At 42.8% G+C, this 26620-nt stretch overlaps 1 protein-coding gene across 3 annotated transcripts in view; it reads left to right on the top strand.

The window, feature by feature from the left end:
• Nucleotides 1-26620, top strand: part of MYO1D (myosin ID) — a 164956-nt gene that overhangs the window by 53873 nt on the left and 84463 nt on the right. For all 3 annotated transcript variants that reach the window (XR_012635156.1, XM_074926437.1, XM_074926439.1), the window contains exons 13-16: nucleotides 806-880; nucleotides 2465-2597; nucleotides 11727-11893; nucleotides 16271-16478. Coding sequence is in view for 2 of the 3 variants with exons in the window: in XM_074926437.1 (XP_074782538.1) it covers nucleotides 806-880; nucleotides 2465-2597; nucleotides 11727-11893; nucleotides 16271-16478 (583 nt within the window). In the remaining variant the exon portion in view is untranslated. The remainder of the gene's footprint in view (nucleotides 1-805; nucleotides 881-2464; nucleotides 2598-11726; nucleotides 11894-16270; nucleotides 16479-26620) is intronic.

The following is a 26620-nucleotide window of genomic DNA, read 5'->3' as shown; positions in this document are numbered from 1 at the left end:
TGCGGAGCAGTAAGATTTGGGGGTGGCTCCGTGCAGGGATTTAAATGTTGTGGGGCTCTGGATCCCAGGGTCTGCAGTTTAGGTGCAGGCTTCCCTGGGGGAGATCTGAAGCTCCAGAAGCAACTGAGTGGGGGTCACTGAATGGGGAGATTTTGGACCTTTTCTTTGAGGACAGAGTGTTGTCTGTCTTGAGTCTTGGAGAAGAGATGAAACTTGGAAACGATAATCTCTGAGTGGTATTTCTGTGGAATGGAGGAAGGAAAGAGAGTCCAAAATGTGTGTGTGTGGTGATTTCCAAGAGAGTTCCCTAGTCCCTGATTATGGGCTGCTCTTGATTTCAGGCACTCCCACTAGAGAATCTTCCTTGACACAAGAGAGGGACAGGCTAGACATACTGGAAAAGAAAACTTCAGTTCTGTAGGATTTAACACAAACACATGCTCCATATTTGGAGGCAGAAGTCCTGAGTGTGACTCTTGAATGTGGGCCATCTGCAGCTTGCCCAAGTCCCTCTAGGTGTCTGAGCCATCACGCCCTTCACCTCCCTAGGTCAAATCTCTTTCTAAAATGGGGTGTGTGGTGTTGCCGCACTGGAGGTGGAAAGCTGGGCAGAAGGGTCTGAGTCTCACACAGCGCTCATGCAGCAAATTAGTGATAGGTTGGGAAACAGCTGGGCTCCTAATTAGCATCTGCTGTGTCTGTAGGAGTGCAAAGATGCTGATTCCACACTGATACCAGTAGCTTAGAGGAGGACTTTGCTTCTTTGCAAATAACTCTATTTTTCTTTATTTATTTTTTTTTTTAGTTACTCAGTCACTGGATTTATTGACAAAAACAAGGACACTTTATTTCAAGACTTCAAGCGCCTTATGTACAACAGGTAGGAATAAAAATATTAATAAGGTGAATTTAAATCTGATTTATCAGAATCCTTTTTTATGGAGTGGATGCTAGAAGGGACTAATGCTTTCACTGATGCTGTCTTTACTATGTGTGCAGTGCAGAATAAACATGTTGCTTTGGGATTTGATCTTTGTATACCTACTGCAACCCAAAGGCCGTTAGTTTCATTTTACAGGATAAAGTCCTTACTCTGAATACATTGTTTTCATTCTGATAATAAAGGTCATGATAATGTTTTGATCATAAAGGTTCTGATATAACCTTTACTTTAACTAAATTTAAAGTGTTTGTTTGAAACCAACTCATTGTGCAATCAAGATAGCTGTGTGGAGATTACCTGTCATGCTTGATTTGTCCTTAACCAGGTTTTTGGACCAGTTGCAAATGTACTTTTACTGATCTCTCTTTAATCAGTCTAAAGATACTGAGTAGTAGCATTTGGTCAACAGCAGATATCACTGGCCCCAGCTACAAGTCCCTGTTTTGAAAGAAAGTATAGAGGTGAGGGGGGAAAAATGGGCAAAAAGACTTTTTGTATGTGCGGTGACGTGAAAAATTCAAACCATGTAGTTAAGTGTTATGAATACTAATTAGGTAAGTAAATGTTGCCTTTGACAAGCGAATTTGAACTCTATCAAAATGCGTGTGTGTGTGTAAGTGCCTCAGCTGTTTTCCTTGGCCGTTGCCATTAAACATGTTCTTTAACTGTGGCCTATCTCAACCTTTCAGAGACTTTGCTCAGAGGTAGAAGTCAGCATAAAACAGCCTGCAGCTGCATGGACAGCTCTGTTTACCTGGTTTAAAAGCTAGTGCAACTATTAACTCAAGTCTACAGTCCTGTTGTGTGTACTCCCTTGAACAGTCTTGCTGTTCATGTTTTCAGGACCTCACATTAACTAGAAACTGGCAAAATATTTGCTGTGTGGAGGTTTTATTAAATTTAGCCTCCATTTTCTATTAAGTCTCTCATAAAGACTGTTCACAAAGACCACTTAAGGCACATTAAAGCCCGTGATAGATTGGCTGTTAGATTGCTGTAAGGGCTTTCAGCTTTTGTCTACTCCAGATCTCTTGCCATCCATCATGGCCATTTTACCTCACCTTCAAGCCTTCAAGAAAATGCAGGCTAAAATGTGTAAATTATTTTACATACCAAGAATTATACAGAAATACGGCTTGAAAGCAGATAGCAAGTTTCAAGGGAGGATGTTGTGGGCTATGGTCTTAACTCTTTTCTGGTTTGATTGTATTCTATATGTTTGTGTCAGTAAAGCAGACTCTGCTTTTGATAGACCAATTCTGCAAGATTTTCACAATATCATCAGTGCATATCTTTATCTGAAGAGGAGAATGTGCTTGTCATTTTCCCAGAATATTTGGTTGTAAGCTTGAACCATATATTGCTCAAGAGCAAGAGAGATTTTGCCCAGGAATGTCATGTTGGTTTGGCTGATACATTTTGAGCTGAAAACACCAGTAGATCTGGATAGAAGCAAGCTGATGAATTTTGAATTTAGTAGAAGGGCTGTTAAACTGTGCAATTAAAGAGTTTGTCTTTTAGCTCTAACCCTGTGTTGAAGATGATGTGGCCTGAAGGTAAACTGAGCATCACTGAGGTAACCAAGAGACCTCTGACAGCTGCTACTCTTTTTAAGAACTCCATGATTGCACTAGTGGACAACCTGGCATCAAAGGTAAATATTTTCAAAAAAATTTTTCAAAATCGACTCCAACTTCAGATTAGTAGGGTGTAGCTTTTTCACGGACAGATTGCCACCTTCCTGTTGCCTCCGTCAGTTGGAAAGCTGAGCTGAGCAGTGGCAGATGAGCTTTGGCTGTGGCAGCGGGCCTGCCATCCCCCCATAAAGAAGGCGGATTTCTGTTTCCTCTGTGACCAGTGTATCTTTCACTTGTAGGAAAGCCAGTCTCTCTTAGGTAATAATTATTATATCAAATAAATAATCATCTTTAACAAAGCTCTTTTGGCAGAGGGCCCAGAGGATGTAGTTTCACGGTGGAGAGATTCTCTCTTTCTGGCTTTCAGTGCTAAGTGACTTCTGTGAAAATACAGGCAGACCTAGATGATTTCCTTCTTTCCTCCTCTTTGCTGTGTCAGAGGGTGTGAAACCTTTTATTTTACTAAATAATTAAGTTTCATAGTAGAAAGTATTGCTTTGGCAACCACCACTTTGTGTGAAGAAAGGTAGGTAAGGGAATGATCTGGGAAAGGGGCTGTTTGAACGTGGTGCAGCCGAGTGGCAGGATGAGGCGAGCACTGTGATCCCTCATGCAAGCAGAGATCACTAAAGAAATATTTGGGTGTTACTGATGCTGGGTGACCTTGCTGGACTCCTGGCATTTTCACGGTGTTGGCATTTTCGTAGGGTTACATGGTCCACGAGAGATGAACGCTGAGTCCAGAGTAGTGGTGTATGTTAACATTTAGAGTAATTAAGCAATAAAGGGCAGTGTTCTGACTATCTTCTCAGGAGTTCTGGTAGCAAAGGAAATGTTAGTGGCCCAAGATGTGGAGGGAGAACATGCACGCAGATGTGGTAAGGCTAGGAGAAGTTTTGTAGAAAGTTGATCCTTGTTCTCATAAGAAGACCCTGTGAAGAGCAGAGCACTATTTGAATTTTTACTTGGAGTGGCAGCCACCTGAGTAGCAAAGTCTTCATAGGTGCTGTATTGGTCGGAGCATGATCGTACAGTGCTGGTTGTGCACGGGAAGAGAAAGCTATCCTCTCTGGGAATATTACAAGAAATAATATATTGCTTTGTGTTTTCCAGAATTAGAAGATGAAAGCACGCTTGCTTTACATTTTTGAGTTCTAGTTCTGGAGTGGATTTAATCTTCAGCAGTAAATCTGGAGGAGGGTGCACAAGCCCGACCAAAGCCACCTCGATGTGCTACCTGGGCTTCTGACTGAGGAACAAAGCTCTCCCCAGTACCGTTTGACTAAGGGCTACTAAGAGGATGCCCTTGTTAGCCCAGCTGAAGGTCAGGTCTTGCTTTAGGCAGACACTTTTAGTAGAAATTGAGAGAGGTCCTACCCCCCTGCCTGGAGGATTCCTGGATGGCAAATCATGAGCTGTTGGGGCTGCAAAGGTGACTGTGACCCTGATGGAAGGGAGATGAGGATAGTCCTTAGTCTGACTTTCCAAGGAGTCAAGACTTACCTGATCTGTTGGTCCTCCAAATAACTTGCTGCCTAGCCCTAACCTGCATTTGGTATAGAGGTGTCAAGAACCCAGAGAGGTTTCTCTGTGTGTTGTGAAGATGAATACTTGGGGAAGGTGAAAGATTCTGATTGATGCTGCTTGTGGTTAATGCAGTTGTGTCCTACAGAGCAGTCACGTTCTCTTGTGCCTGGCCAAGCGGGTGGGGAATCTGACACACTGCAGTGAGGTGTTTCAAGCAACACAGACAGAAACTGCTGGGGGTGTTGTAGTGGAGGGCTGTGATCAAGGAGGGGAGAGCAGGGAGCTGTTGGTGGGGAGGTTCAACAAGCATTTGTGGAAAAACTTCATTTGCTTGTTTATTGGAAAAAATATTCTAGGCCACCTGATATTTGTAAAATAGAATAGTCAAGAGAATGCCATGAACTGTGGTGGTCTAAACAATTCCTGCAACTCACAGCAGGAGATTACGAGTTTAAATTGCATATTATCCATCTTGAGTCAGTAGGTACCAAAATTCATCATTGAAGTCTAGCTGGCTTGTGTGAAGTGAGACTTTCAGTCCATTTGTCATTGGTATATCTATCACAAATGCCAGCCTTTTCCAAGGATAGGCCATAACCAGGAACTGTTTCCAGGTCAAATTTGAGCTCGTGAATTCACTAGGAGGTTCCCGTGTGTGTGTCAGTGTAGTCCTTTCCCATTCTTTACCTTCCCTAAACGTCCTTTGAGAAACTTGTATTGAAGATGTTGGGTTTTTCCTTATTTTCTGTTGAACGGCAATTGAAAAAATTGTCTTAGAGCATTGTATTTCCCAGAGAGTTATGGATTCCATTAGAGGGAAGGCTTTCATTAAACAGGAGTGTTTGTCAGGACTTAACAAGGACTCTTACCAAGCAGGAAGGAGCCAAGGGCTGTCTTGGTTGTGCAGTTTTATGGTCAACCTTTAGCATGATGGAGAGCTGGAATGAAGGGGGTGAAATTCACCCTTTGGTGCCTGCTGTTTAAAAGTTTACATGGCTAACGAACCTTGGGGAACCGTGTTTATAGGTACTTAAGTTTGCAAACCAGGCTACATAGTTGAGCTTTAGCTGTTTTTAATGGAGATTCTGGCTGTTGTACCTCTTGAAAACCCCCAAAATTTGGTGACACCCATCCTGCAGTCAAGCTTATGTTACTTCGAAGGGTTTAATTTTTGGTGTGTCCTCGGTTGCTTAGATAAGGGTCCTGAACACAATCATTGTGTACTTCAAACAGCAAAACTTCTGTTTGGCCATTCTGCCCTGAGCATCAATTTGAGGTGACTTTTTGGACATAGTATGTGCACGTTGTTAGCAGGCAAATAGCCGGGCATTCAAGCCATGCTTTGCTAGACACTGCTTACATACAAATAAATGGGCTGCTCTGCCTCTTGAGTCATTGCCAGTTGTCTCAGCTCTCTTCTGCTGGGGGCTGGAGAGTGGGTGACCAGTTGCTGTTCTTGGTTTGGTAAAACCTCTGTCTCTTTTGGGGATGCCACTCATGGCACTTACGGGTACTGTGATTCTTCCTTGGGTCGTGTTACTCATTCTTCCTGTGCTTAACTTGGGGCTGGAGTTGCACTTCTGGGGATCAACAGTGACAATTCTGTGTGTCTGACTGCGGTTTGGGCCCTGAAGGACTTTTTTTGGGAAGCCTGTGGTAACAGCTGATGAAAAGAGCTCTCTGAAAAGAGCATTGCACAAGCGGTGTTAGCTGCTGTGGTCTACGGGTGTCAGAGGAATAAGGTTCCACAGGGAGAGGTAATAACAGTTCATGTTTTTCCCAGCTGTTTCTCAAAAACCAAGATGAAGATAGGTTTGAATTTTGGTGCAGTTTGAGCTGATGGTTTATTAACATTACCAGAGCGTGTCCAATATAAAGTGCAGTTGGTGCTGCTTTTCTCGTTTTGGCCCCCATTCCACCTGGGTTGTTCTTACTTGTTGAATGTTTCTCCTTGAACTGCTTTAAACCATATTTATACACTCTGTTTCTACAGTCCTCAAACAGAATGGCAATCCAAGAGCTCTTCATTGATACTCGTTCGGCCTTCCCAAAAAGCTGCAGGTTTTTTGGCAGTATCAACAGTATCTTTAATCCTGTCATTTGGGGGAACAGCATCCAAAAATGCTAATTTGGTGGGCAGGAATAGTAATATTAGAAACAAAGCTCAAAGTCTGTGAATACAGTACCTACAGCATTAGCTGGTTATTTAACTTTTCTGGTATTTAAAATAACCACCTTTAAAATTCTCTTTTATTGGTATTATGGTTTAAATCTGGAATTTGTTGATGAAGCGGAGTTCTGTGGTGCCTGAGAGGAAGGGACAGGTGGTGCGGTTGTTAGGGTGTCAGATGCTTCTGTTTGGGTGAGTAACATAAAAGCATTGGTAACACTGCAGGAGTTATTCACAAATACTGTTTTAACTTCAGCTTGTGTATACACATGTCCATAGAAGTATGAAGAGTAGGAAATATTTTTTTGGAGGGTGCTCAGTTGAAGTGGCACGTACCAGTACTGATGTCTCAATAATAATGTTTTCCTCCAGACTTACACTGAAAGTCTTCTGGGCAGAAACCTCTGGTAGGTAGAAAAAAAAAGTGCTTTTTTAAAAAATAAACTAACCAAACCAAAAACTAGCTTTACAGAGTTGCCATGTAACATTTCTCAAGGACATGTTTTACTGTCCATGCTGTTCTCTTGAGGATTAGGTCTTTTCTGTGATGGATTACTTTAGGTGGCTTTTCTTTTAAATACTGACACAGAAAGTCCTTTGGCTGACATGGCTGTAAATGATGAGCTTCTCTAGGAACTCTCTCTGGACATGCATCTTTTTTTCTGTTTTTCTTTCTTTTTTTTTTTTCTTCTCCTTGTCTGTAACTCCTTTTGTCTGACTCTTCCTTCTTCCATACCTCTCCTCTCCTGTCCAGGCTGACAGCTTCATCTCTAGTAAGTTATAATGTCATCACTGTGACTGATTGGACATATCTAGCACAAATTTGTCAGTCCTGTGTCCTATCACTTCTCTCATCTAACGAGCTATAAACTGTGGAAAAGAAATCTCTCAAGGAGGAGCTTGTTTACAGTGCAATGACTTTAAACTGGTTTGTTTTCTTTTTAAGACTTGAAAATCTAAAAATCACTCAGCTTAATTTTAAAAGGAAAAATCAGTTGCAATTAGGCATCTAAACAGCTTTTAGAACTGGGGCCTTTGTATCTCCGTATTTCAGTTCTTCCGTTTACAAAATGCAGCTCCCAGGCTTGACAGCCTCATGGTGCAATAATGGGAGCTGCATAATTATCCCCCTGAAGAGCTGAGGCTGGTGGGATTGTAAGCATGGAATAATCTACTTCAGAATTTACCCTAGTAGCTGTCGTTGCTGAGAGGCTTTAATTACAGTGTAATTGCACTGATAGATGATCTCCTGTCTGTGCAGGAACTTCCTATTTGTGTTTTCCAAAAGAAACCAGCATCTTGACTTCTGCCTTTTTTTATCAAATGCAGATACAGTCACTCCTCTTTGTGATGGGCTTGAAGTCACAGATTTTTTGTAGTGTTTTGCCATTTTTGAATGGCAAGACATGAAGGATGACCCAAGCAGTCAGCTTTGTGGTGGTGAAGGGTGTTTAGGTATTAGCAATAATGAATAGCTGTGGAGTGGACACTGTAACGACAGTAATGGACAAGTGACACCGTTCCCCTTGAGGCAGAGGGGTGGGATGCACTTTCTTCATGCTCCTAATGACTTCTTTAATTTGGTTCCTGTGTTCTCAAGATGTTGCAGTTCTGTGGATGAAACGTAGAATGTTGGTTATATCATAGTCTTATCAAAGGTTTTATATTCATCTTGACATCAGATGCAACACAACAGTATTGGGGGCAGATCTGGCGTGGACTGGCATCATTCTGATGTTAGTGACGCTGTCATAGGGCTGTCCTTAAGGGTGACTAACGTGTGGATGGAGAAGTGGCTCAAGCGGACTCTCAGCGAGAGGGGATAGGGAGAATTGCAGACCATTCTCCTTCACAACTGCAGACTCTTTCATAGCTTCTAAGTTCAGGTGTAATTCAGGGAGTTCTCTGTATAACCTGCATTGCCCCTGAAGAGCTTATTTCCAAGTCACACAGGAGACTTGTTCTAGCAGATGAATGACCTGGCCTTTGTTTCTTGCCGTACAACTGAGTGATTACAATACCGAGCTTATAAACTGCAGGCATCAGGTCCAGCAAACTCCTACTCCTCATCAGTTGTAGCTGCCATGACCATGTCAAACCTACTTCAGCACTGATGTGAAGTTCAGAAAGGGCTGCTCCTACCTTCGTAGTTGGACACACGATGTCTGAGAGTGTGAAGAGCACTGATGACAGCTGTGTTCCCATGGCACAGCCAAGCTTTACAACTGAAGGAAAAATCATTACCCACACAGACTGCAAGTTCTGGGAGCTGGGAGGGGACTGTTGAGTGAATAAAGACCCTTGTAAACCTTAACTTCAGTGCAGACATAATTTTCAGGAGAAAGCCAAAAAATTTAATATGTTTATCTCTTAAAACTCTTTAAATTGTACCAAACATTATATTTCACCACCCTCTCTTTAAGGAAGGAGAACAAATAGAATAGGTCTGGGTTGTGTTGAATCACTGTGGCAGAAGAAAGTGCTCAGTGTGGTGGTGACATGGGTAGAGGATCTCATGCAGAACAGAGCTGTTGTTTGGCTTCCTGCTGCCCTGGGGAAGTTGTGTCCTTAGCGTTCCTCCTTTTTTTGAACCCACTGCTCTCTGAGGCGATGGAAGGAAGAGCAGGGTGAAGAGAGCATTACCCTACCAGAGGGCTCAGCTGGTTCTCCACTGCATGCAGCTTTGCCTCAGCCTCTCTGGTAAGGAAAGGAGCCAAACAAGACTGTGAAAGAGCTTGTGGGGAGAAATGAAGTCACTAGGGGAGAAGGGAGATGATGTAAGAACATCCATCACCCACACATCCTTCTGTGTACCCCCACACTCCCCATACCTACTTACGCACTCCGGGGTTGCTGCATGGAGGGTGGGCAGCTCAGGGATGCTGCCAGCTCTTGGATGGGTGGTTGGCTTAGATTTTGCTTGCTTTCCTCAGTGCTGTTTATTCCTACCCCAAGGACAGCCCTCCAGGAGAAAAGCACAGCTTGATGTTACTGATTGCATGCTTAAGAAAGCAGAGAAACATTCCACTCCAACACCTTCCCCAGAAGATCCAGTGGCTCATATCAGTTTCTAGGATACGAGGGTCTGCTTTTACAAGGCCTCTATATCTCAGCCTGTTCATTACTCATACTCAGCCTATTCATATTCATTAGTGAGTGGAAGCTCCATGCCTGTCATTAGTGCTGCGTACCTCCAGGTTATGTCAGGACTAGGCAGGATAGTCAAGGATGATCTTGTTTCTTCCTCTCTGCTGGTGGAGGCTCCCCTCCTTTCTGCAGGCATTTTGCATCCATTCCTTGTTCTCCTGATGCCTAATTTGAATTTTTATATGGTAGTTAAAGCCAGTGATTCTTTGTCCTAAAACTGAATATTTACTTTTCTTCATTTCTACCCTTTAAGTGTATAAAGTCTAACATCAGGATCATTATTTGGCTCCTCAGTCCTTCAAGACTAAAACAGTATTTCCTGAGTCACATTTTCTGGAGTTTTGATTTTCTTCTTCTTCCCTGAACTGACTCACTGCCGTTTACATCCCACTTGAACTGCAATGCCCCAAACTAAATTTAATGTTCAGTTAAGTAGAAACTGTTGGGGTTTTTGTCTTACAGTTTTCCTGCTCCTGTGCTCCTTCCTTAGAAAAACATGAACTTGATTCATGTTCATCTAGAACTAGATCTTTTTTTAGCACTAGTGTCAAATCAGTTTTTCATTCTTTTATTATACATCTATTTTTGCCTGTGTGGAACTTTGCATTTGTCCTCATTAAATTAATTCCCCCTCCTCCTTTTTTTTTTTTTTTTTTCTCCAGACCACTCCTTCCATTTGTTAATGTTGTGGGTTCTTGCACTCTTAAACTGTATATTGCCTACAGATTTAGTACCTGCGTTGTGCTCCTTCCTTCAAATCACTCTTGAAACCATCCAGCAGTACTGGAGCAGAACAGACTCCTTTGGAGAACCCTTGAGGTTTCCCTTTTGAGAAAGGGCCTCTGGTTACTCAGAGCAGTTTTACAGATGGTTTCACAGCCACCTGTTTCATCTAGTCCAGGGGAAAATTGCTGAAATTTCATTCTCAGTTATCAGTTGTGATTATGAAAGGTGACATCTTCTGATGTTAAGATTTCAGAAGACAGGCTGCTTATCTCCCTTTTATCATAATGTTGGCATTGCTGTAAACTGATTTTTTTAAAATATTCCAGTCTAAGTGCATCTTTGATGTGCCCTCTGAAGCAAGTCTCTGGACATATTGTGACTTTCTGAGCTGACTGGGATGCTCGTTTGAGTTCTCCCCTTGGCTGGTGATGAGACTTGGTGAGCAGTAGGCTCTGCCAGCCTGCAGAATATGCCACTCCTTCTGCAAGGGCTACTTAAAAAATAAGACATATTAATGTTATAAGAACACCATTTTACCTTGAAAAAAAATAAGTCGAGCCTTTATTATGCTTATTAATTGCTTTTCTCCACACTAATAAAGTGGGATAGTAAGGGCTAACGATGAAGATAAAGAAATGGATGGACTTCAAAATCCATTGTGATGAAAGCACATACATTTAAAAGACTTATAGCCACCCTCTGCAGGCTGGTGCTAGTTATAGACCATGTTGGCCTAAATGAAAGTTGCCTTTAATCTTGAAAAAATAAAGGTAAACATCAAAAACAGTCTTGCAGGACTGTATGTGGGGCTGATCTCACGGGTGCTGGCTGGCTGGCAGTGAAGGGTGGGTGACATGTGGGACTCTCACCTGAACATCCCGGGTCAGCCCAGCCACCTCAGGGCAGGACCACCCGGGCTGTGCTGGGTGGAGTAAAGCTGCTGGTTCAACGTTCTCTGCCGCCTGCAAGTCCCAGTGGTGCAGAAAGAGGAGCTTGTGTGCTGGTGGCTTGTGTTTGTCCTGGGGAAGGTGTGGTGCTTGTGGTGTTGAACTGGGATGGAGGATAGCTGGGTTTTGCCCTGCACGGGGTAGTGTTCAGTGATTTCCATCATTCAAGCATGTTGCTGCAGGTTTTAGAGGACTTGATTCAGCTTAGTTTAATTATTACACGGTAATCTATGCTGCTTCTAGATGTCGATACTGGAAAAGCCATATCCGGCAATCAGGGCAGTGAATTACACTGTTCTATCTTTTACGAAGACTGTTTTTGTTACTGTCAAAGTCTGTAGAAAAAGGGGACATGAAACTCCTTCTGATATATAGCAAAGGACAGTTGAACTCAAATGAGTTACACCTTGATCCTGTAACAGATGTCGTTGCAGTGTGCGAGAGGGAGGAACGCGTTACGTGCCACTCCTGTCATTTCTGTTCTAACCTTGTAATTCCTGTCAAGCAGCCAAACCTCATTCAGATGACTGGGGTGGACTGACATCTCAATGTTTTCATGAGGATACAGTTCGTGTCTGCATAGACTTTTTTTCTTTCTGAGTCAAACTCGGTTTGATTTGTCCCCTTAGGAGCCCTATTATGTCCGTTGCATTAAGCCCAATGATAAGAAGTCACCACAGCTTTTTGACGAGGAGCGTTGCAGGCATCAGGTTGAATACCTTGGCCTTTTGGAGAACGTGAGAGTCCGCCGAGCAGGCTTTGCCTACCGCCAAACGTACGAGAAGTTTCTTCACAGGTAAGAAGGGTGCTTGCAAGTGACTCGGTGTGATTCTGTGGTTCAGCTCAGATGTTGGAATGAGGGGTGTGATTTGGCTGTCTCCCCTTGAGTGAAGAGTCTTAAGGCTCTGGGCCTGTGTGATCCTCACTCTTGAGCATATGGGTGTGTTGTGTTTGGTTTAATATCTGCTTTTGGGTATGATAAAGCATGAGTCTAGCAGGGACTCTGGTTGCTCTCATTTTGTGGCAGCAGATGTGTTTAGAGGTGTGTATGTGGCACTCAGGCTCAACTTCTTTTCTGCTAAAATTCATTTGCTGTATTACTCTCTGCAGCAGGAATGTGTAATGAGGTTCTTCCCCAGAGCATAACCCTAAACCCAGAGCTAATTAACTTCTGTTTTCTCTCTGAACGTTAATTGTTGCAGTGAGAGAGACGGACAGACGTTGTGTGTCTTGGGAAGCGCTCGATGGCGCACAGTGACATTATGCAGGAGGAAACCTCTGGACTTTAAAACTAGAAGTCTGAAACGGGGATAGTAATGTGACCCCGTTAAAATGTGTTTTTGATACTTCTTGCTCTCTTAATTCCTACCAGACTTATGACAAATGAAATGGTTTAGATTGAAATTTGTCTTATGGCTTCAGTAAATTAGCATGGGTACTAAGAATTCAACCCCTTGCTGGTGATATAGTGAATTGATTTTCACTTCTGTTATTGTATCAGGTGAGAAAATGGCCGTGAAGGTAGAAAAAAATGAAACTTCAGGCAGGTGGGATGTCATGCGTTAGAAGTGAAGTGCTGTTCAAAGATCTTTTGCTGTTCATGGTGGAGATTTGCCTGGATGTTTTGTGATACCTGAAGTGGAACGAAAGTGTCTGGCTTACTAAATACAGCCTACAGTGCTGTGTATCAGTTTTCTTAAACATTATGGAGGGGTTAGAGCTTGCTTTTTTTTCCATCACATGTGGAATTCATTACAATTTACTCCTAAGATTTGGCTAATTAGTATTAATATAAACAGCTGCTTTGTTTTAAATGAACGTTTGATGAGCTCCTGTAAGCTTAAGACCAGAAGTGGTGTTTACAGCCAGTAAACCAAATTAACACGTGGCAACTGGTACAGCTTTCAGGCTATTGTAACATTTGTTCTGCTGGGCCCTGGAGTAGGATTAAACATCTACAGTGTAAGGTATCAGCCACTGTATTTGTATATTACAGTGTTGCTCTGAGTCCAGTGTACACCGACTTTTCTAAGTTTTAAAAAAAAAAAATCTTCAGGCCTGGATATTGTTTTTATTTTTCCCAAAATTCTTTGTCCTTCTCTTTGGGTGAGACATACCCTCTTACAGGGGCTGGGGGATATGATTTGTGGTACATGTTGCACATTTTTTGAGTGGTTTTTGAACAGGGATCACAAGGGATTTCTGTTCCTTTATATTTAACAGGCTTATTGGGAGACTGGGAACGTGGAGGAGACGCCAGGCCCTTCAGCACTGCACATGGGGCGCGTGTTAAGACAGATGTAGAGTGGCTCAGCAAGAGGCGATTTTGGGATGTAACTTTGTTATCTGTTTGCTTACATTTGCAAAAGATATTCTAAAATTCCAGTCTCACAAACCGATGTTGAACTCCCTTACAGGGCCCTGAAGCTCTCAGATTTTCTGAGCCCAAAACCTGTGTTTTGTTTTGCTGGGTTTTCTTGGAAGGGACAGGAGTTGTTTATCAGGATATATAGAGATAAGAGATACATATATATAAACATGTATATGTCTGCATTGTCTGCATGTATGCTTTTTTTAATATATGTGTAAGTACGTGTATATATATAAACATATAAAAAATAACTTTCTGTAGGAGAGGAGTTTCTTGCTATTTAGTCCTAAAAACCTGTAAGGTAGTTGATCTCGTATCTACCAGTAGGAAATAAAGTGAAGCAGTTAAGACCATCAGTAAATGAAATTAAGAAAACTCTTGTTTGATCTCTGTGCAAACCATTCTGCCCTTACTGATTTGTAGAAAGTGGAATCTAAATATGTTTTTGTTGGACCAAGAGATGTTGTGCATTCAGTTAGTTACTACATCTTCCAGTTGTGTGAAATGCATGTCAGGACCACGTATCTTAAATAGATGCGATGCATTATTTGTTTTAATATGTAACTTACTATTAAAAAGCTGATTGGGTTTCAGAAATTGGTATGTGTGTGGGGCAGGGGGAAGAGCGGCGCCTGGGAGGCATCTGCAGGCATGGCCCCGCGTGAGCGTAACCCAACACTCGCCAGGAAGGAATCCACATGCCTATTTCCAGGCGATGTTAAACATAGCATGGAAAGACCCCAGGATAGCTGTGAACTGCACAGTGGTAAGAGAAGAGTACGACCCAGCTTCCTGTGCAGACCTGATATTTTTCATTAAAGCGTCATAATTTAGAGGCTGACAAAAATCTTCGTTCTTAGGAGTGCTGGACTGGGAGTTGTGAACTCTAGAAGCAACCTCATGCATGCCGGGTGTTTCTATAGCTAAGTACAGAGAAGAAGAAGGAGAGGCAAAGTTGGTGTAGAAATGGATGTTTAATATATAAATGACCTTGAAAGCTGTCAAGATCTCTAGGCAGGAGAAGGGGAAAGGTTGTGGTGTCAGTGAGCAGATTTATTTTGGGTTCTGCCTCGCTATAATTAGCAGCGAGATTGGGAATTTGACTGGCTCTGGCATCCAGGTCGTGTTCTCTGCTGTGGGGAAGGAGTTGGTGGCATGGCACTGCACGTGCTGTGAAGGAACAAAAGGACTGCCATGGTATTCCACCGCTGGTCCCTCCACCTGTGGGCTAGGAGGGACGGGGTCCGTTTGCCTCAGGATGTCTTTAAATGCTATAGCCCTGGGTTTGTTGTAAAGCAGAAAGAGAATTTAACATTTCTTAGGGGCAGGATTTCAGTTCTCGGATATCTTACCCCTTTTTTCCGGGCCCCATCGGCAGAGCAGGCCTGTTTAACGTGTGGGTTTGCACTGCCACCCTGCTTGGCTGGGGTGTTGTTTTTGTTTTTTTAATGTAAATGTCTTAAGGGGGAAGACTTTCCCAGTGAGTTAATTATTGCGGGAACATTTTCCTGATGAGACTAGGAAAGAGAAACCAGTGTAAAATATTTATGTTCTGTGTGTACGTGTATTTGAGAGAAGGAATGCTTTTGCCAGCCAAATATAAATGCAAAATCTTCTGTCGTGAGTCTGAGGAAGGTTTTTTTAAGATGCCTGTTTTATTTATCAGTAAGATCCCTAGTCTGCATCCCTGGTGCTGATGGTGTTCCCTGCTCAGACACAGTGTGCGCCTCCATTTTTTTCCCCTCTTCAACAGCTTATTCAGAAAGGCTAATTTGATGAATGAAAGCAAGTGTGATGTATTTCCGTTCAGGCTTATTTGAGTCAGTTCAATAACTCCTGCAGTGCACCCACTCCCCAGTAAAAAGGTTTATTGCTCCGTCCATTCAATAGTAGCTGAAAATTCTGAACGTCCAAAACATTGAGATTGATGCTTGACTTGCATTGTGGGCTTTTAAATAAAGAAGTGGTTAAGATTGCTGCATGCTTGTTTTATTTAGAACATGAATGTGGGTACTATTACAGTGAAAATGTCTATTAAATTTTTGATTATGTCCATAAATCTTATGCAGAAAATTCATTGTTGCTTTTTGCAAACATTTATTCACCTAATCAGCACTTTGCAAGGCTGGTAAATCTTAGAGAGCAGAGTCTGATGCAGTTACTTTTGTGTTTGATTTGTAGTTGTCTGCATTCTCTGTCTTAGTGTAAAAAGGTGCTTGGAGGGCGAGGATGGGAGGAAATGATTGAACAACAATTACAGGCAGTAGTGGTGTTTGCACAAATTGTGGCAGTCAACTCCCTGCTACTTTGGTAAATAATAGAATTTGTTAGAAATGACTACTAAAATGATGAACAAGAAAAATTATTTGCAGAATTTTTAAACCTAGGTTTTCTGACAAAACAATTGATTACAGTTGGCTTCTTATGCAGAATGCGAGCAAACCAAAGCTTTTCTTCCATGCAAAAAAAATAAAATTAGATTGGATGCTGAAAGTGTGACTAATGGAACTGCCAAATCTGCAGGAAGACTATGGTGAGGTTTGTTGTTTTGCATCAGTTCAGTGTTGATCAAGTGAGCTTCTCACAGTATTTTCAGTGTCTCACAAAATCATGCCTCTTACATTCATTTGCCTCGGGTTTCAGGGGTCACCATTGCCACAGAGGATGTCTGAAGGATCTTCTGTCTATAATCAGTTTTATTAGAATTTAGATCCTAATTATTCCTAGAATGTGTGGAAGATTGGCTGCCTTGAGAACCTAGATGACAGGTTTACATTTGTAAATTGTAACTTGTAATTCCAGGTACAAGATGATCTCAGAATTCACTTGGCCAAACCATGACCTCCCTTCAGACAAAGACGCTGTGAGGAAGCTCATAGAGTGTCACGGATTTCAGCACGACGTTGCTTATGGCAAGACCAAGATTTTCATCCGCACGCCTCGAACTCTGTTCACCTTGGAGGATCTGCATGCCAAGATGCTTGTGAGGATTGTCCTCTTCCTACAGAAGGTAAGGCTTAGTTCACTGCATTAAAACCTGACTTCAAATTTCTTAAAACGCCTTTCCTCCCTTTTAAGGCTCACTTGCAGAAGTGACAAGTCTGCACAAATTCTAGAATAATTTGATTTGATTACTGCTTAATTTTTTTAAAGCTCTTTCAGTAGTGCTCTGTGTTGCTACACTGAATTCTTGATGTGGTGTCATGTGCTGTGAGCTGTAGGACCTGTAAGATTGTTGGCTACTTGGAAACTTAAACTTTTATGGATGAATGCGTAAGGGTGATGCACAACAGGTGTTGAGACAAGCTTACATGAATAAAAGTTTGTTAGCGGATGCACAGCTGATGGCATACCTCAATGCTAATGGTAAAACTCTTGGGGGTGCAGGTTAAGGAGTAAGAATGGATGACAGAATGAGACAAGGAAGACTTTCCCCAGAGGCCAGCTAGGAAGAGAAGGGACAGGATTTCTAAAGGAGCATCCTCCCAAAGTGTCCTTTCTGGTGCAGCATGTTGTCTCCCTCATCATACTATTCCATTAATAATTATTGAGTTTTTATCAGGACCTGTGGGAAATCCCTGTTGTTTTTTCTTATGATACTGTTAGTGCTGACTGGAGCATACAATGACTGGGGGCAGATGCTGGTGCCTGTTGCTTTATTAAGCTTTGAGCATCCATGTTACTGAGTCCCCTAATGCAAAAATACTGCTGGGGGATACAAAAAGAAGGGGTGATTTGCACGCTAGTGGCAATCACTTCCCGTAAGAACCTGCCATACCGTGAAATATTGGGGTTTGCAGGTGCAAGCCTGGGAGAGTAACAGCACAGGAACAAGGGCAAACACTGCTGCAGAGGCTCTGGAAACCGCTGCCCCTGCAGCTGGGGTGAAGGGGTAACAGAGGGAGAGGCAGTGTACAGAAAGAAAATAGAAGACCCCTGGCATTACACCTAAGGGACTGTGCAGCAGGACCTGCACACTTGCCTTTCCTCTCTGAACGTGGCATTTGAGCTCAAGATCCTTCTGGTTTTACCCTTAGGATAAATTATTTTACAATCTGTGACTTCAGGGCAAACAGGTTCTCAGACTTGGCTTACACAGGTACTTTTCTAAGCCATGGGAGTTTGTTCTGACTAAAGCTTCTAAATCATTTAGGTGCTTTTGGGGCCACAACACCACAACAGAAGCTTGTTTTTGTAACCTCAGAACCAACATACACTGGAGAGGAAAAAATACAGGAGCTGTTTTTAGTACTTGCTGAAAACTGCGTTCTGTATGAGTGTGATCTGTCCGGCAAAGAGCACAGACTTGCACAGCCACAGAAATAGTGGAACTGACTTTGTCCTGACAGCAATTGTTGACTAGGTCAAGATTTTTAGAAATGTATTTTATTTTTGGAACGCAGGAAACAACAGAACTTCTGAAACCCTTTTTGCCCATCAGAAATAGAAACTACTGACAGATGGGTATGAAAACTTCAGCAGAGAAAAAGCTTGCTCTAAAGCTATGCAGTTACCATAAGTGTGCACAAACTTTCTAAACCTGATGGACTGAATCACTTTTGGTGAAGGGTAAGACCCTGAAGGAAAAGTTCTCCACTGCAAGCTTTGTTTTGCAGACCACTCACATTTCTTGTGTTGATGTGATTTGCTTTCTGGAAAGTAAAACAATTTGACCAGTATGGAAGAAGAAAGTGTCAAATCCAGGGTTGTGTCTCGGTATTTTTTTGTGCTGGATTGCACAGTTAAGAATTTTGTAAGTTTTGTATATATGTATGTGTTTAGTATTTCTGGAAATACAAAGCTCAGGCTGCCTAAAGGGTACAGGACCTTAGAGCTCTGTGGTTCAGTGTTGTCTTTCTTTTTTTTTAGCAGTGTTCTGCTTGTGCTCTTGCTGAGCATCACAGCAGCTTTCTTGGACTATTTGTCATCATCTTCCAGGTCTCTTCCTTGGAAATGGCAGCATACTTCCCTAAAAACTTATTCTGGCTTACTCTTTCAGAGTGAAATGGGGCTAATCTGTGGGGCCCCTCATACAACTCTGTTAGTTTTTTCTGGATTAGTTGCACTTCCACTGTGCTCACTCTGGTTTTTCAGGAGGAGTTCCCCTGTCTGAAGCCCCTTTCCCAAGCATGTTGGTCTTATTTGGTGTATTCAGCAAGTTCACTGGGTCATGCCATTAGTCCGGAGTCTCTCCTTCTTCCCGTAGTGGTATGAGGCAAGCTAATAAGTTCTTTGTTGAATAAAGCTGTAGGGGAGCACCTTGCTCCCAGGTAACCCCAGTTTTCATATTAAATGTCTAAGGAATTGAGATGTGACCTTTTTTGAAATGGAAAGGTTCAGTTACTGAAGAATAAATGAGCCAGCCTGTCTGTGCTGTGGAAATGGATGATGTCTCGCTACAAGGTGAGCACTGAAGCTCCTCCTTCAGATAAAATCCACCAGTGTGAGGCACAATTTTGACAGCAACATGTCAGGTTTTGTGAGTTTGCTGGCCTTTGCTTTAGCTGGAAACTTCAAAATTACATAGTCTGGGCTGTGATCTGAACCGGGCTTAACAACCTTGGAGGAGAGCAGCACTAAAGATTTTCTGCCTCTAAAGCGTAAGTACCTGGTTAGGAGTAATGGATCAACTTTCTGGCTCTGTGAGGGATTTTGCTGTAGTGGTTTTGTGTGTCATCGGGTGTGCTGGATTATATACAGAATAACTAGTGCTTTTGGAGTTTCTCTTGTTGTGACAGTCAGCAAAAGTTACATTGCTGGTGCACGTTGTCTTGTGGCTTCACAAACCTCCCTCCCATATTTTCTTCTTTCCCTGGAGTGGAGAGGGACTAATACAAGTCTACATGGAGGCATCTTTCTCTTCTGCACAAGGTAATGAAATAGGACAGGTGGAATCATCTTTTTATTATTTCTCTCTGAGAAATCTCTAGTGAGATTCTAGTTTACCTCATAAAAGATTTGTGGGGAAAAGACAAGCTCCTCCTCAAGTGCCCAAGGTATTGAAGACCTTGAAGAAAACTGGATGGCCAGAGCTCCTTTTCTGTAGCTTAACCCTGCTGTGGTTCACCTGCATCTCTGTTTATACTTATTGAACGTTCTTCAACCAGGCCCTAAAATGTTTGCAAAGTGGTGGGGAGGAGCTCTTTAGAGTCCTGAAACTTGCAACTGAAGACAAGAAGCACTAATGAATCAGTAAATGCTTACTAGACAGCTCATCACCAAAAGAGCAGGTGTTGGGTTGATGTGTATAGGTATGTAATTAGATACCTTGTACAGGGTTAAATATATCTGGAAAATGCTTGGTTTACTGTTTATATCAGATCACTCCTGTGTTCATGCACCAGCCATGCTCTGCTGCCAGTAGATGGGGCAGTTGGAGACTGGCAGTGCTGAAAAAGGAACAATCAACACAACAAAAAATAAAATCAGAGTAAGGATCTGAAGAGGCCTTCTCTGTGCTCTGAAAACATCAAGGCAGTTTTGCTTGCATCTTAATTTCTGTTCTCAACTTGCTTCCCGTTGTTCATTAAAAACTTGCACAAAAATGTAATTCTTGCTCCATTTTCCTTACTGTCTGTAAGCATCAAAGGCTGAGTAAGGCAAACTGTGATTACATCTAAACAGAGAAAAGAGAGATTAGCTTGATTTAAAAAAAAAATAATTGAGACTTCTGTTGCATTGGAGTTCCTCAAATTTGAATTTAGGTAGAGACAACTGGAGATAAAATGTGGTGTTGTGACAATAGGCACTTGTGTGATAAAAACTGAGGGGAAATGCAAGGTGTAGTTTTAAAAGCAGCTGATTGCAGGCTGGGGTCTAGTAACATTTTTCTTTACAGAGGATTGATTTTAAACGAAAGAAGAATCTGCATTTAGCCGTTCTGTTTCTTGGTAGTTTTAAATTTACATCTTCATTTCTAGTGATACATATTATGTGGTTTATTGCTCTCGTGCAAATCACAAGACTTTCAAAAAGAGATTCGGTAATTATCTTAAGAGCTTCTTTGTGTGAGTAACCCTTAACCCTTAAAATAATGCTGGTTCCTTTGTTTAATGACAATAAGAATTTGCTGCTTATGAGTTTGGTTAAATTGAATTAAAACTGACTTCCAGTTTAAGTAGATAATTTTACTTTCTGTTGTCCTATACCTCCTGGATGGCTTCTACTTTAGATTTATCTTCTTTGCTCCTTTTTTCTTCTGTGATAAAATGTCACTGAGATTCCAGGCTGTAATTTTACTTCAGACCAAACCAAGTCAGTAAGCAGACAGGATGTGATTTAACCGTGACAACTTACTGGCTCTGGGAGAATTTAGCAAGTGAGAGCTGTGTCCGGTGTTAGAAAACGCATATGGCAGTGGAGACATCGCTGTCGGAGTCAACTTGAATGGTCATTTTAGAAGCAGCAGCTGAGAACAGCACTGCTTTTTATGTGGTGGTGCGTTTGAGTTTATTTACTATACCTGTGGTCTTGCCATCTATATGATTGTCTTCATGAATGCAAATGGAGCAGCCCTAATGTTAATAATAAAAATAAAAAATACAATAAAAAAAAAAAGAGCTGCCATAAAACTCTGTTGCTTTTTCTGCCCTTGGAAATGTTCCCACATATTCATTAGCTTTGCAGAATAGTGCTTTGTTCAAGGAAAAAAAAGCCCAGCCAGCCAGCACGTGCAGTATGCAAAGATGATGTATCTTGTCAATATAATTTAGTGCGCTATTTCAGGGTAATTTTTTCAGACCAGTACAGCTGCATATGGTAATCGCTTCACTAAATCTTTACTGCCTAATGCAGAGGAAGAGAGAATTGTCCTTGCATCGCAGCCCAGCACCTCCTCGGACAAAACCCCCTGTGCACAGAAGCCCTCTCAGCCCGGGAGGTCGGTGTCGCTGGAGGGAGGCCGCACTGGCCCGCGCCGTGCCCTGGGTAGCCCACGCCGTGCCGTGGGTAGCCCAACACGGCCTCGTGGCACGGCCGAGCGGCCTCTCCGTGCCCGTCCGCGGCATCGTGCCCTTCGCCGCCGGCGTTTGCAGAGGCTGCTCTCGGGAGAGCTGTCGCTCGCCGCCCCGCAGCTGCAATCACCATGGCAACATTCCCCCAACCCCGGCGGGGAAGAGCAGAAAAAGAGAACCATAGCTGACTTGTCATAATTTAATGTTTCACCTTCCCTTTCTTCTCCATCCCCATGAGCCCTTGAAGCACGGTGCGCGGGGAAGCGTTCCCCACAAAGGGAAGCTTTCACTCTGACAAAGAAGGCGTTTTCATGTCAGATTATGGATGGGCAGTAGTAATCTGATGAGGGCTTTGGTTCACTGACCCAAATAAAAGGTGATGCAATGCGTTTGCCATCCGGACTCAAGGCATTTACCATCTTGAGGGAATGTGTTCATGAAGTTTTGAATGTAAGTGGAAATAGGTATATAATTACATGTGGATTTGTACCGTGAACTGAGGCTTTGATCTTGAGAGGCTTTGACAGGGAAAAGCTGTGAAGGGAGATGCTGTAGCTCCTTCCAAAGGAGCAGCACATGGGTGCTGTGAAGGACCAAGTAAAATGAAGAACTGGATGTATCCCCCCTGTTGCCAGTGCCCCTTGCAGGTGTAGCCAAGCTGATCTCTTAGCAGACACATCCAACTGCTTCTCCCATGCTGCTTGCCTCCCTCATGCTGGTAACATCACTTGTCTGCTTCCAGTGAATGCAGGGAGACATCTCAAACTCAAAAAACCACCACACCCCCCAAAAAATAAAAAAACAAACAAAAACCTCCCCACTTTCTAAAAAAAAAAAAAAAAGTGGCTATTTTCTCATAGTTTAGCTCCACAACCAGCTTCATCTTTCTTCAGATGAACAATTTGTGTTGGTAAAAAGGAAAGACAGGGACATGCCCAAGGGAAAAGCAAAGAGGGGAGAATTGGATCCTACCCTTTCAGTAGCAGGCACAGTGAGGCACCTGGATACTTGCTTATTATCTTTTTCCTCTTCTAGAAAATGCTGTGAAAACATGCTCTAGTCTAGATAAATGTAAATACCCATCATTGGAGAGGAGAGAGGATACTGTATATCTGCACCACTATTTAAAAATAGGACCTGGCAAGATATGGATAGTAGGGCAACTGCTGGGCTCTCGTGTCCCAGCTTTGAGACCTTGAGTTTCATGGCTATTAGAGTCACCTTAAAATATGGTTTGTTAATGCCATGCATGTGGGGAAAAACAATAACAAAAAACCCTCCGACAAGCCTCTAAACTCTTCCCCAAGCCTGTTGCCAGCATCACAGCAAATTTGTTTGTGCTCTGGCGAGTGCATGAAGGACTTCAGTAATAAGTCCAGTGAGAAGCCAAGTGCCCAGCAGCCGCAGCAGAGCAGGTAACTGCCCAATTCTGTAAACGCTTCATGTTGGTCTTCTGCTTTTTGCAGCACTGCTTGTAAAATCTCATAAATGCTGACTGCAAAGGCAGCTGCAGAGCCTGCAGTTAGGTGTTAGTGCTGCCCACTGCTCTCTCCATCTTGCTTGTTCAGGTTTTGCTTTACTTGATTTCAGTTTGCAGAACACGTCAGAAGGACTTAAAAAAGAATCTAAATTGATTTCCCTAATGGATCAGCAGAATTGAGGAGTGCTGCATCCCTGTGTCCCTCTGGAAATCCCAGTCTCAAATGTGGCTTTTTTTCCATCTTGTATGGGCTTCTTTCAAACATTTCTGCAGTCCCTTGTTTGTTAAGAAAACTTTTTGTAGCTCTGATCTTGTAAATTGAGTGTTTCAGGTTCTAACTCAGTCCTTTACGGGTTTGGTTTGTTGGTTTTTTTTTCACGCTCATTCATGTGTATCACAGACAAATTGGGAAGGCCAGATTCTGCAACGGTTACTACTGATGCTTCCTTGTTTTTATGGAAGGGAATGATTTCTTCTTGTACCTGAACTTTCAGTTTTTGAAAAGATACTGATCTGCTGCACCTCAAGATGTCTTTCAGCCCTGTTCAAACTGAAATACTGCCAGTGTGGTGTGAATTAAAGTACAAGCACAGCACAGATACCATTCAGCGATCTTAACTTGGAGAAGATCTTAATTTAACATGATAGTAAAAATACTAGGATCACGTGAACTGTGCCTATAATAAGGTAGAGATGCACAGACAATTTCTATACGTGTTTTCTTTCCCAACAGTACAGGACACTGCAGGGTAAATCACAGGCCCTTTGAGGGGGTTTGCCACTCTTTCATGGCAAGGGGTAGCAAGCTGTGCACATTAGTTAGGGGGCTTTGGGGCAAAAGTAAGTGTAGAATGATTGATCTGTGTTTGCTATTTCTGGATTAATTTTTTTTTTCACCATGATTAAAACTGTCGTCCCTAGCAAAAAAATGCATGTTTTAGTGGTGGTTGTGTCCTTTAGACAAAGGTAGGTGACATTTTCTAGGTCTTTGCATAGCTCTTTTCCCTGTTTCTGCTTTGTTCTAGAAAGGCCTGTTAACAGAACAGTGCTGTCACAACTTCAGAAGCATAGATCAAGCTTAATCCTCAGATACTTCACTACACAGATGTAGGTTTTTAAACTGCAGCAGCTGCTGTGGCGTGTCAGGCTGAAGGTCCATCGGGACCACGGTCGTGTCTCCAGGAGTGACAGCGAGCCTGTGCCTCGGGAGGACAGCAGGGCAAGCCCATCATACCTCTCCTCAATGCTTCCCCAGTCCCTTCAGACATTTGGGCTTGGGATGACGTAAGCTGCCCATAGGAAGTTTTATTCAGTAAAACCTGCTGGATTTCTCCTCCCTGACCTTGTCATCAAACATGTGCCACCAGTGTTTCTGTTTTGTAGCCTTCTTTAGCAGGCTCAGCTAACCATGGCATGGAGAGATCTTGCTTTGTTTGGGTCCTTGCATCTGCCAGCTTCACTCCGTACCCACCCGCTCCTGTACCAACAAGGCAGGGCTTCACCCAGGACTCTGTGGACGTCTGCCACATCCCCTCTCAGTCCCCTTTTCCTCAGAGGAGTGTCCTGGCATATTTAACTTTGCTGTGTTTGAAGGTTGTTCTGTGCTTCTGGTTGTCCTTGTAGTCTTTACCAGCAATAAACATTGAAAATCATGAAATGATCTGTATTTTAATATCTTTAGCATGAAAAACTCTACCTTGACGTTTTAACGGGAGAAGGTTCCTGCCTTCTTCTAATGGCAGCAGCCTTGTCCTGGTGACTGCAAACTCCTCTACTTCCCTAAGACAGGAGCTTTGGCTGTTCTCTTTATCTGTTCATGTGAAGTTATCTCCTTTCTCCCAACACCTTCCTTCCCTGGTCGTTGCCAGAGGTAGGAAATTCTGTAGAGCAATGGGGTGCCCTTTGTAGGGACAGCAGGGCACTGCCAGTAGGGCACCGCTGAGGGCTCCACAGGCACCTGGCAGCTCCTTATGAGCTGGATGGCAAAGAGCTTCCTTGAGGCTTTCAGGCTGAACTGCTGCAGCAGCGGCTCAGGCTTGGCCTGGAAGATGGGTACAGCAGCAGGACATGCTGCAGCCGTTGCTGAGCAGCAGAAGAAGCTGCAGGAGGAGCTCGGGCCAGCTCCGAGGGCTCTGCATCCAGAACGTCATGTACCTGCAGGAGTCTCACGTGAGCGACTTCCTTATAGCCACTGTTCCTTGGATAATTTTTATGTTTGTTCTTGGACGCTGTACTAACAAGACTATCCAATTAATCTCTGAGTGGGACCCTTCTCTTTTTCCTATCTCATGGAATATTGTTTCTATTAAGCAGAGTGATAGAATGAACATTGTTCAGCTGACTCATGTGAAAAGAGAAAATAGCATTTGGTAAATTAAGCAGCTCTTCCCACTCGCTGTTTATATGCTCTGTAACGTGATCTGTTAGAATGAGGAGGCTTTGATTTAAAACCATTTGCCTCAATCCTTCTATAGGATCTGATTTTACTTGCATTGGGAGAAAGCAGGTTGTGGTGTGTGCAAGTACCTGGTGGGTGCTGCATGTAAATATTGGCCACTCCATCATACTTGTGCTCTGCAAGGAGATGACCCCTTTCAGAAGCAATCAGGAATAGTATAATTAAAGCTTGCTTCAGATTTGAGCATTTATTCAAACTACAGTGCCTCAAAGGACCCTGTGGCAGAACTGCATGCAGCTTCTGTGCTGCACTATTGACTTAAATATTTAATAACCTTTCCTGTTTGAGATCCTTTAAAGCTGTGCAGGAAGGTTCATGCCTGTGTGAATTTCTAGCTGGGTTTTGTTTTATTCTTTTCAGTTTGGATGCCTGGAGGGCAGCTTGTGCTAGGGCAGCATGAAATATTGATCATGAAACAGTTCAGGCTAGTGCGAAGGAGGCCTGGTGGGAGGAGGTGTGCTGTGTTACAGCAAGCATGAAATAGTTTTCCAAGGTTTAGTTAGTTGCAGAACTGCTCAAAAATACAGCACTGGTGTTTAATTTAGACAAGCTCAGTTTGTTTGCTGAATTCTGGGCATTTGTTTGCTTGCTGGTATGTTTAGATGGCATGCTTTGTGGGTTTTCTTCTACATTTGCAGAGACTGCAGCATCTAGGTCAAATCTAGATTATCCCTTTTTCCATGGCAGAACTACAGCCAAGGCGGTCTTGGTGTTCTGGGCTCACCCTGTCTGGTCTGCTGGTTTTCCCTGTGCTCTGCAGGACCCGTTTGATTGTTTTCCTTTCTTTTTTCCTTTTTTTAAAATGGGAAATTCTGAGCTTGGAAGCAGAGTGCAGTCTGTAAATGAGCCTGTGATGCATAGATTGGTATATAGGATTTATATTTTGCTGAGGTGATGGACCTAATCAGTGTTAGGTTTCTTTAACCTTAAAAAATTTGCTAGAAGCTCACTGAGGTTAAGTTACTTCTACAGCCACATCCAGCTCTCCTTTTCCATTAATTTGGATTTTAATTTATTAAATTTTAATCAAAAAACACATAGATTAAACTTACTGCAGAAAAAATTTCAGTATTTAGGATAAGATCAGATATGACTCTTGGGTTGGATGAATGCTCTATTTCTTTTTGTGCAAGTCCCAGTTTCAGAAGCTGCCAGAGCAGCTGCGGCACTGGGAGGAGGGGGACCACTGAGCACCCAGAGCTGTGCAGGAGGGTCTCTCTTGGTCTGGAGCTTTTCATGGGCCCAGTGGTCACTTCCACCTC

Source organism: Athene noctua, chromosome 25, assembly GCF_965140245.1.
Source record: "Athene noctua chromosome 25, bAthNoc1.hap1.1, whole genome shotgun sequence".
Taxonomy (NCBI): domain Eukaryota; kingdom Metazoa; phylum Chordata; class Aves; order Strigiformes; family Strigidae; genus Athene; species Athene noctua.
Note: the sequence above shows the minus strand (reverse complement) of the source record. Positions and strands in the feature narration are given on the sequence as shown.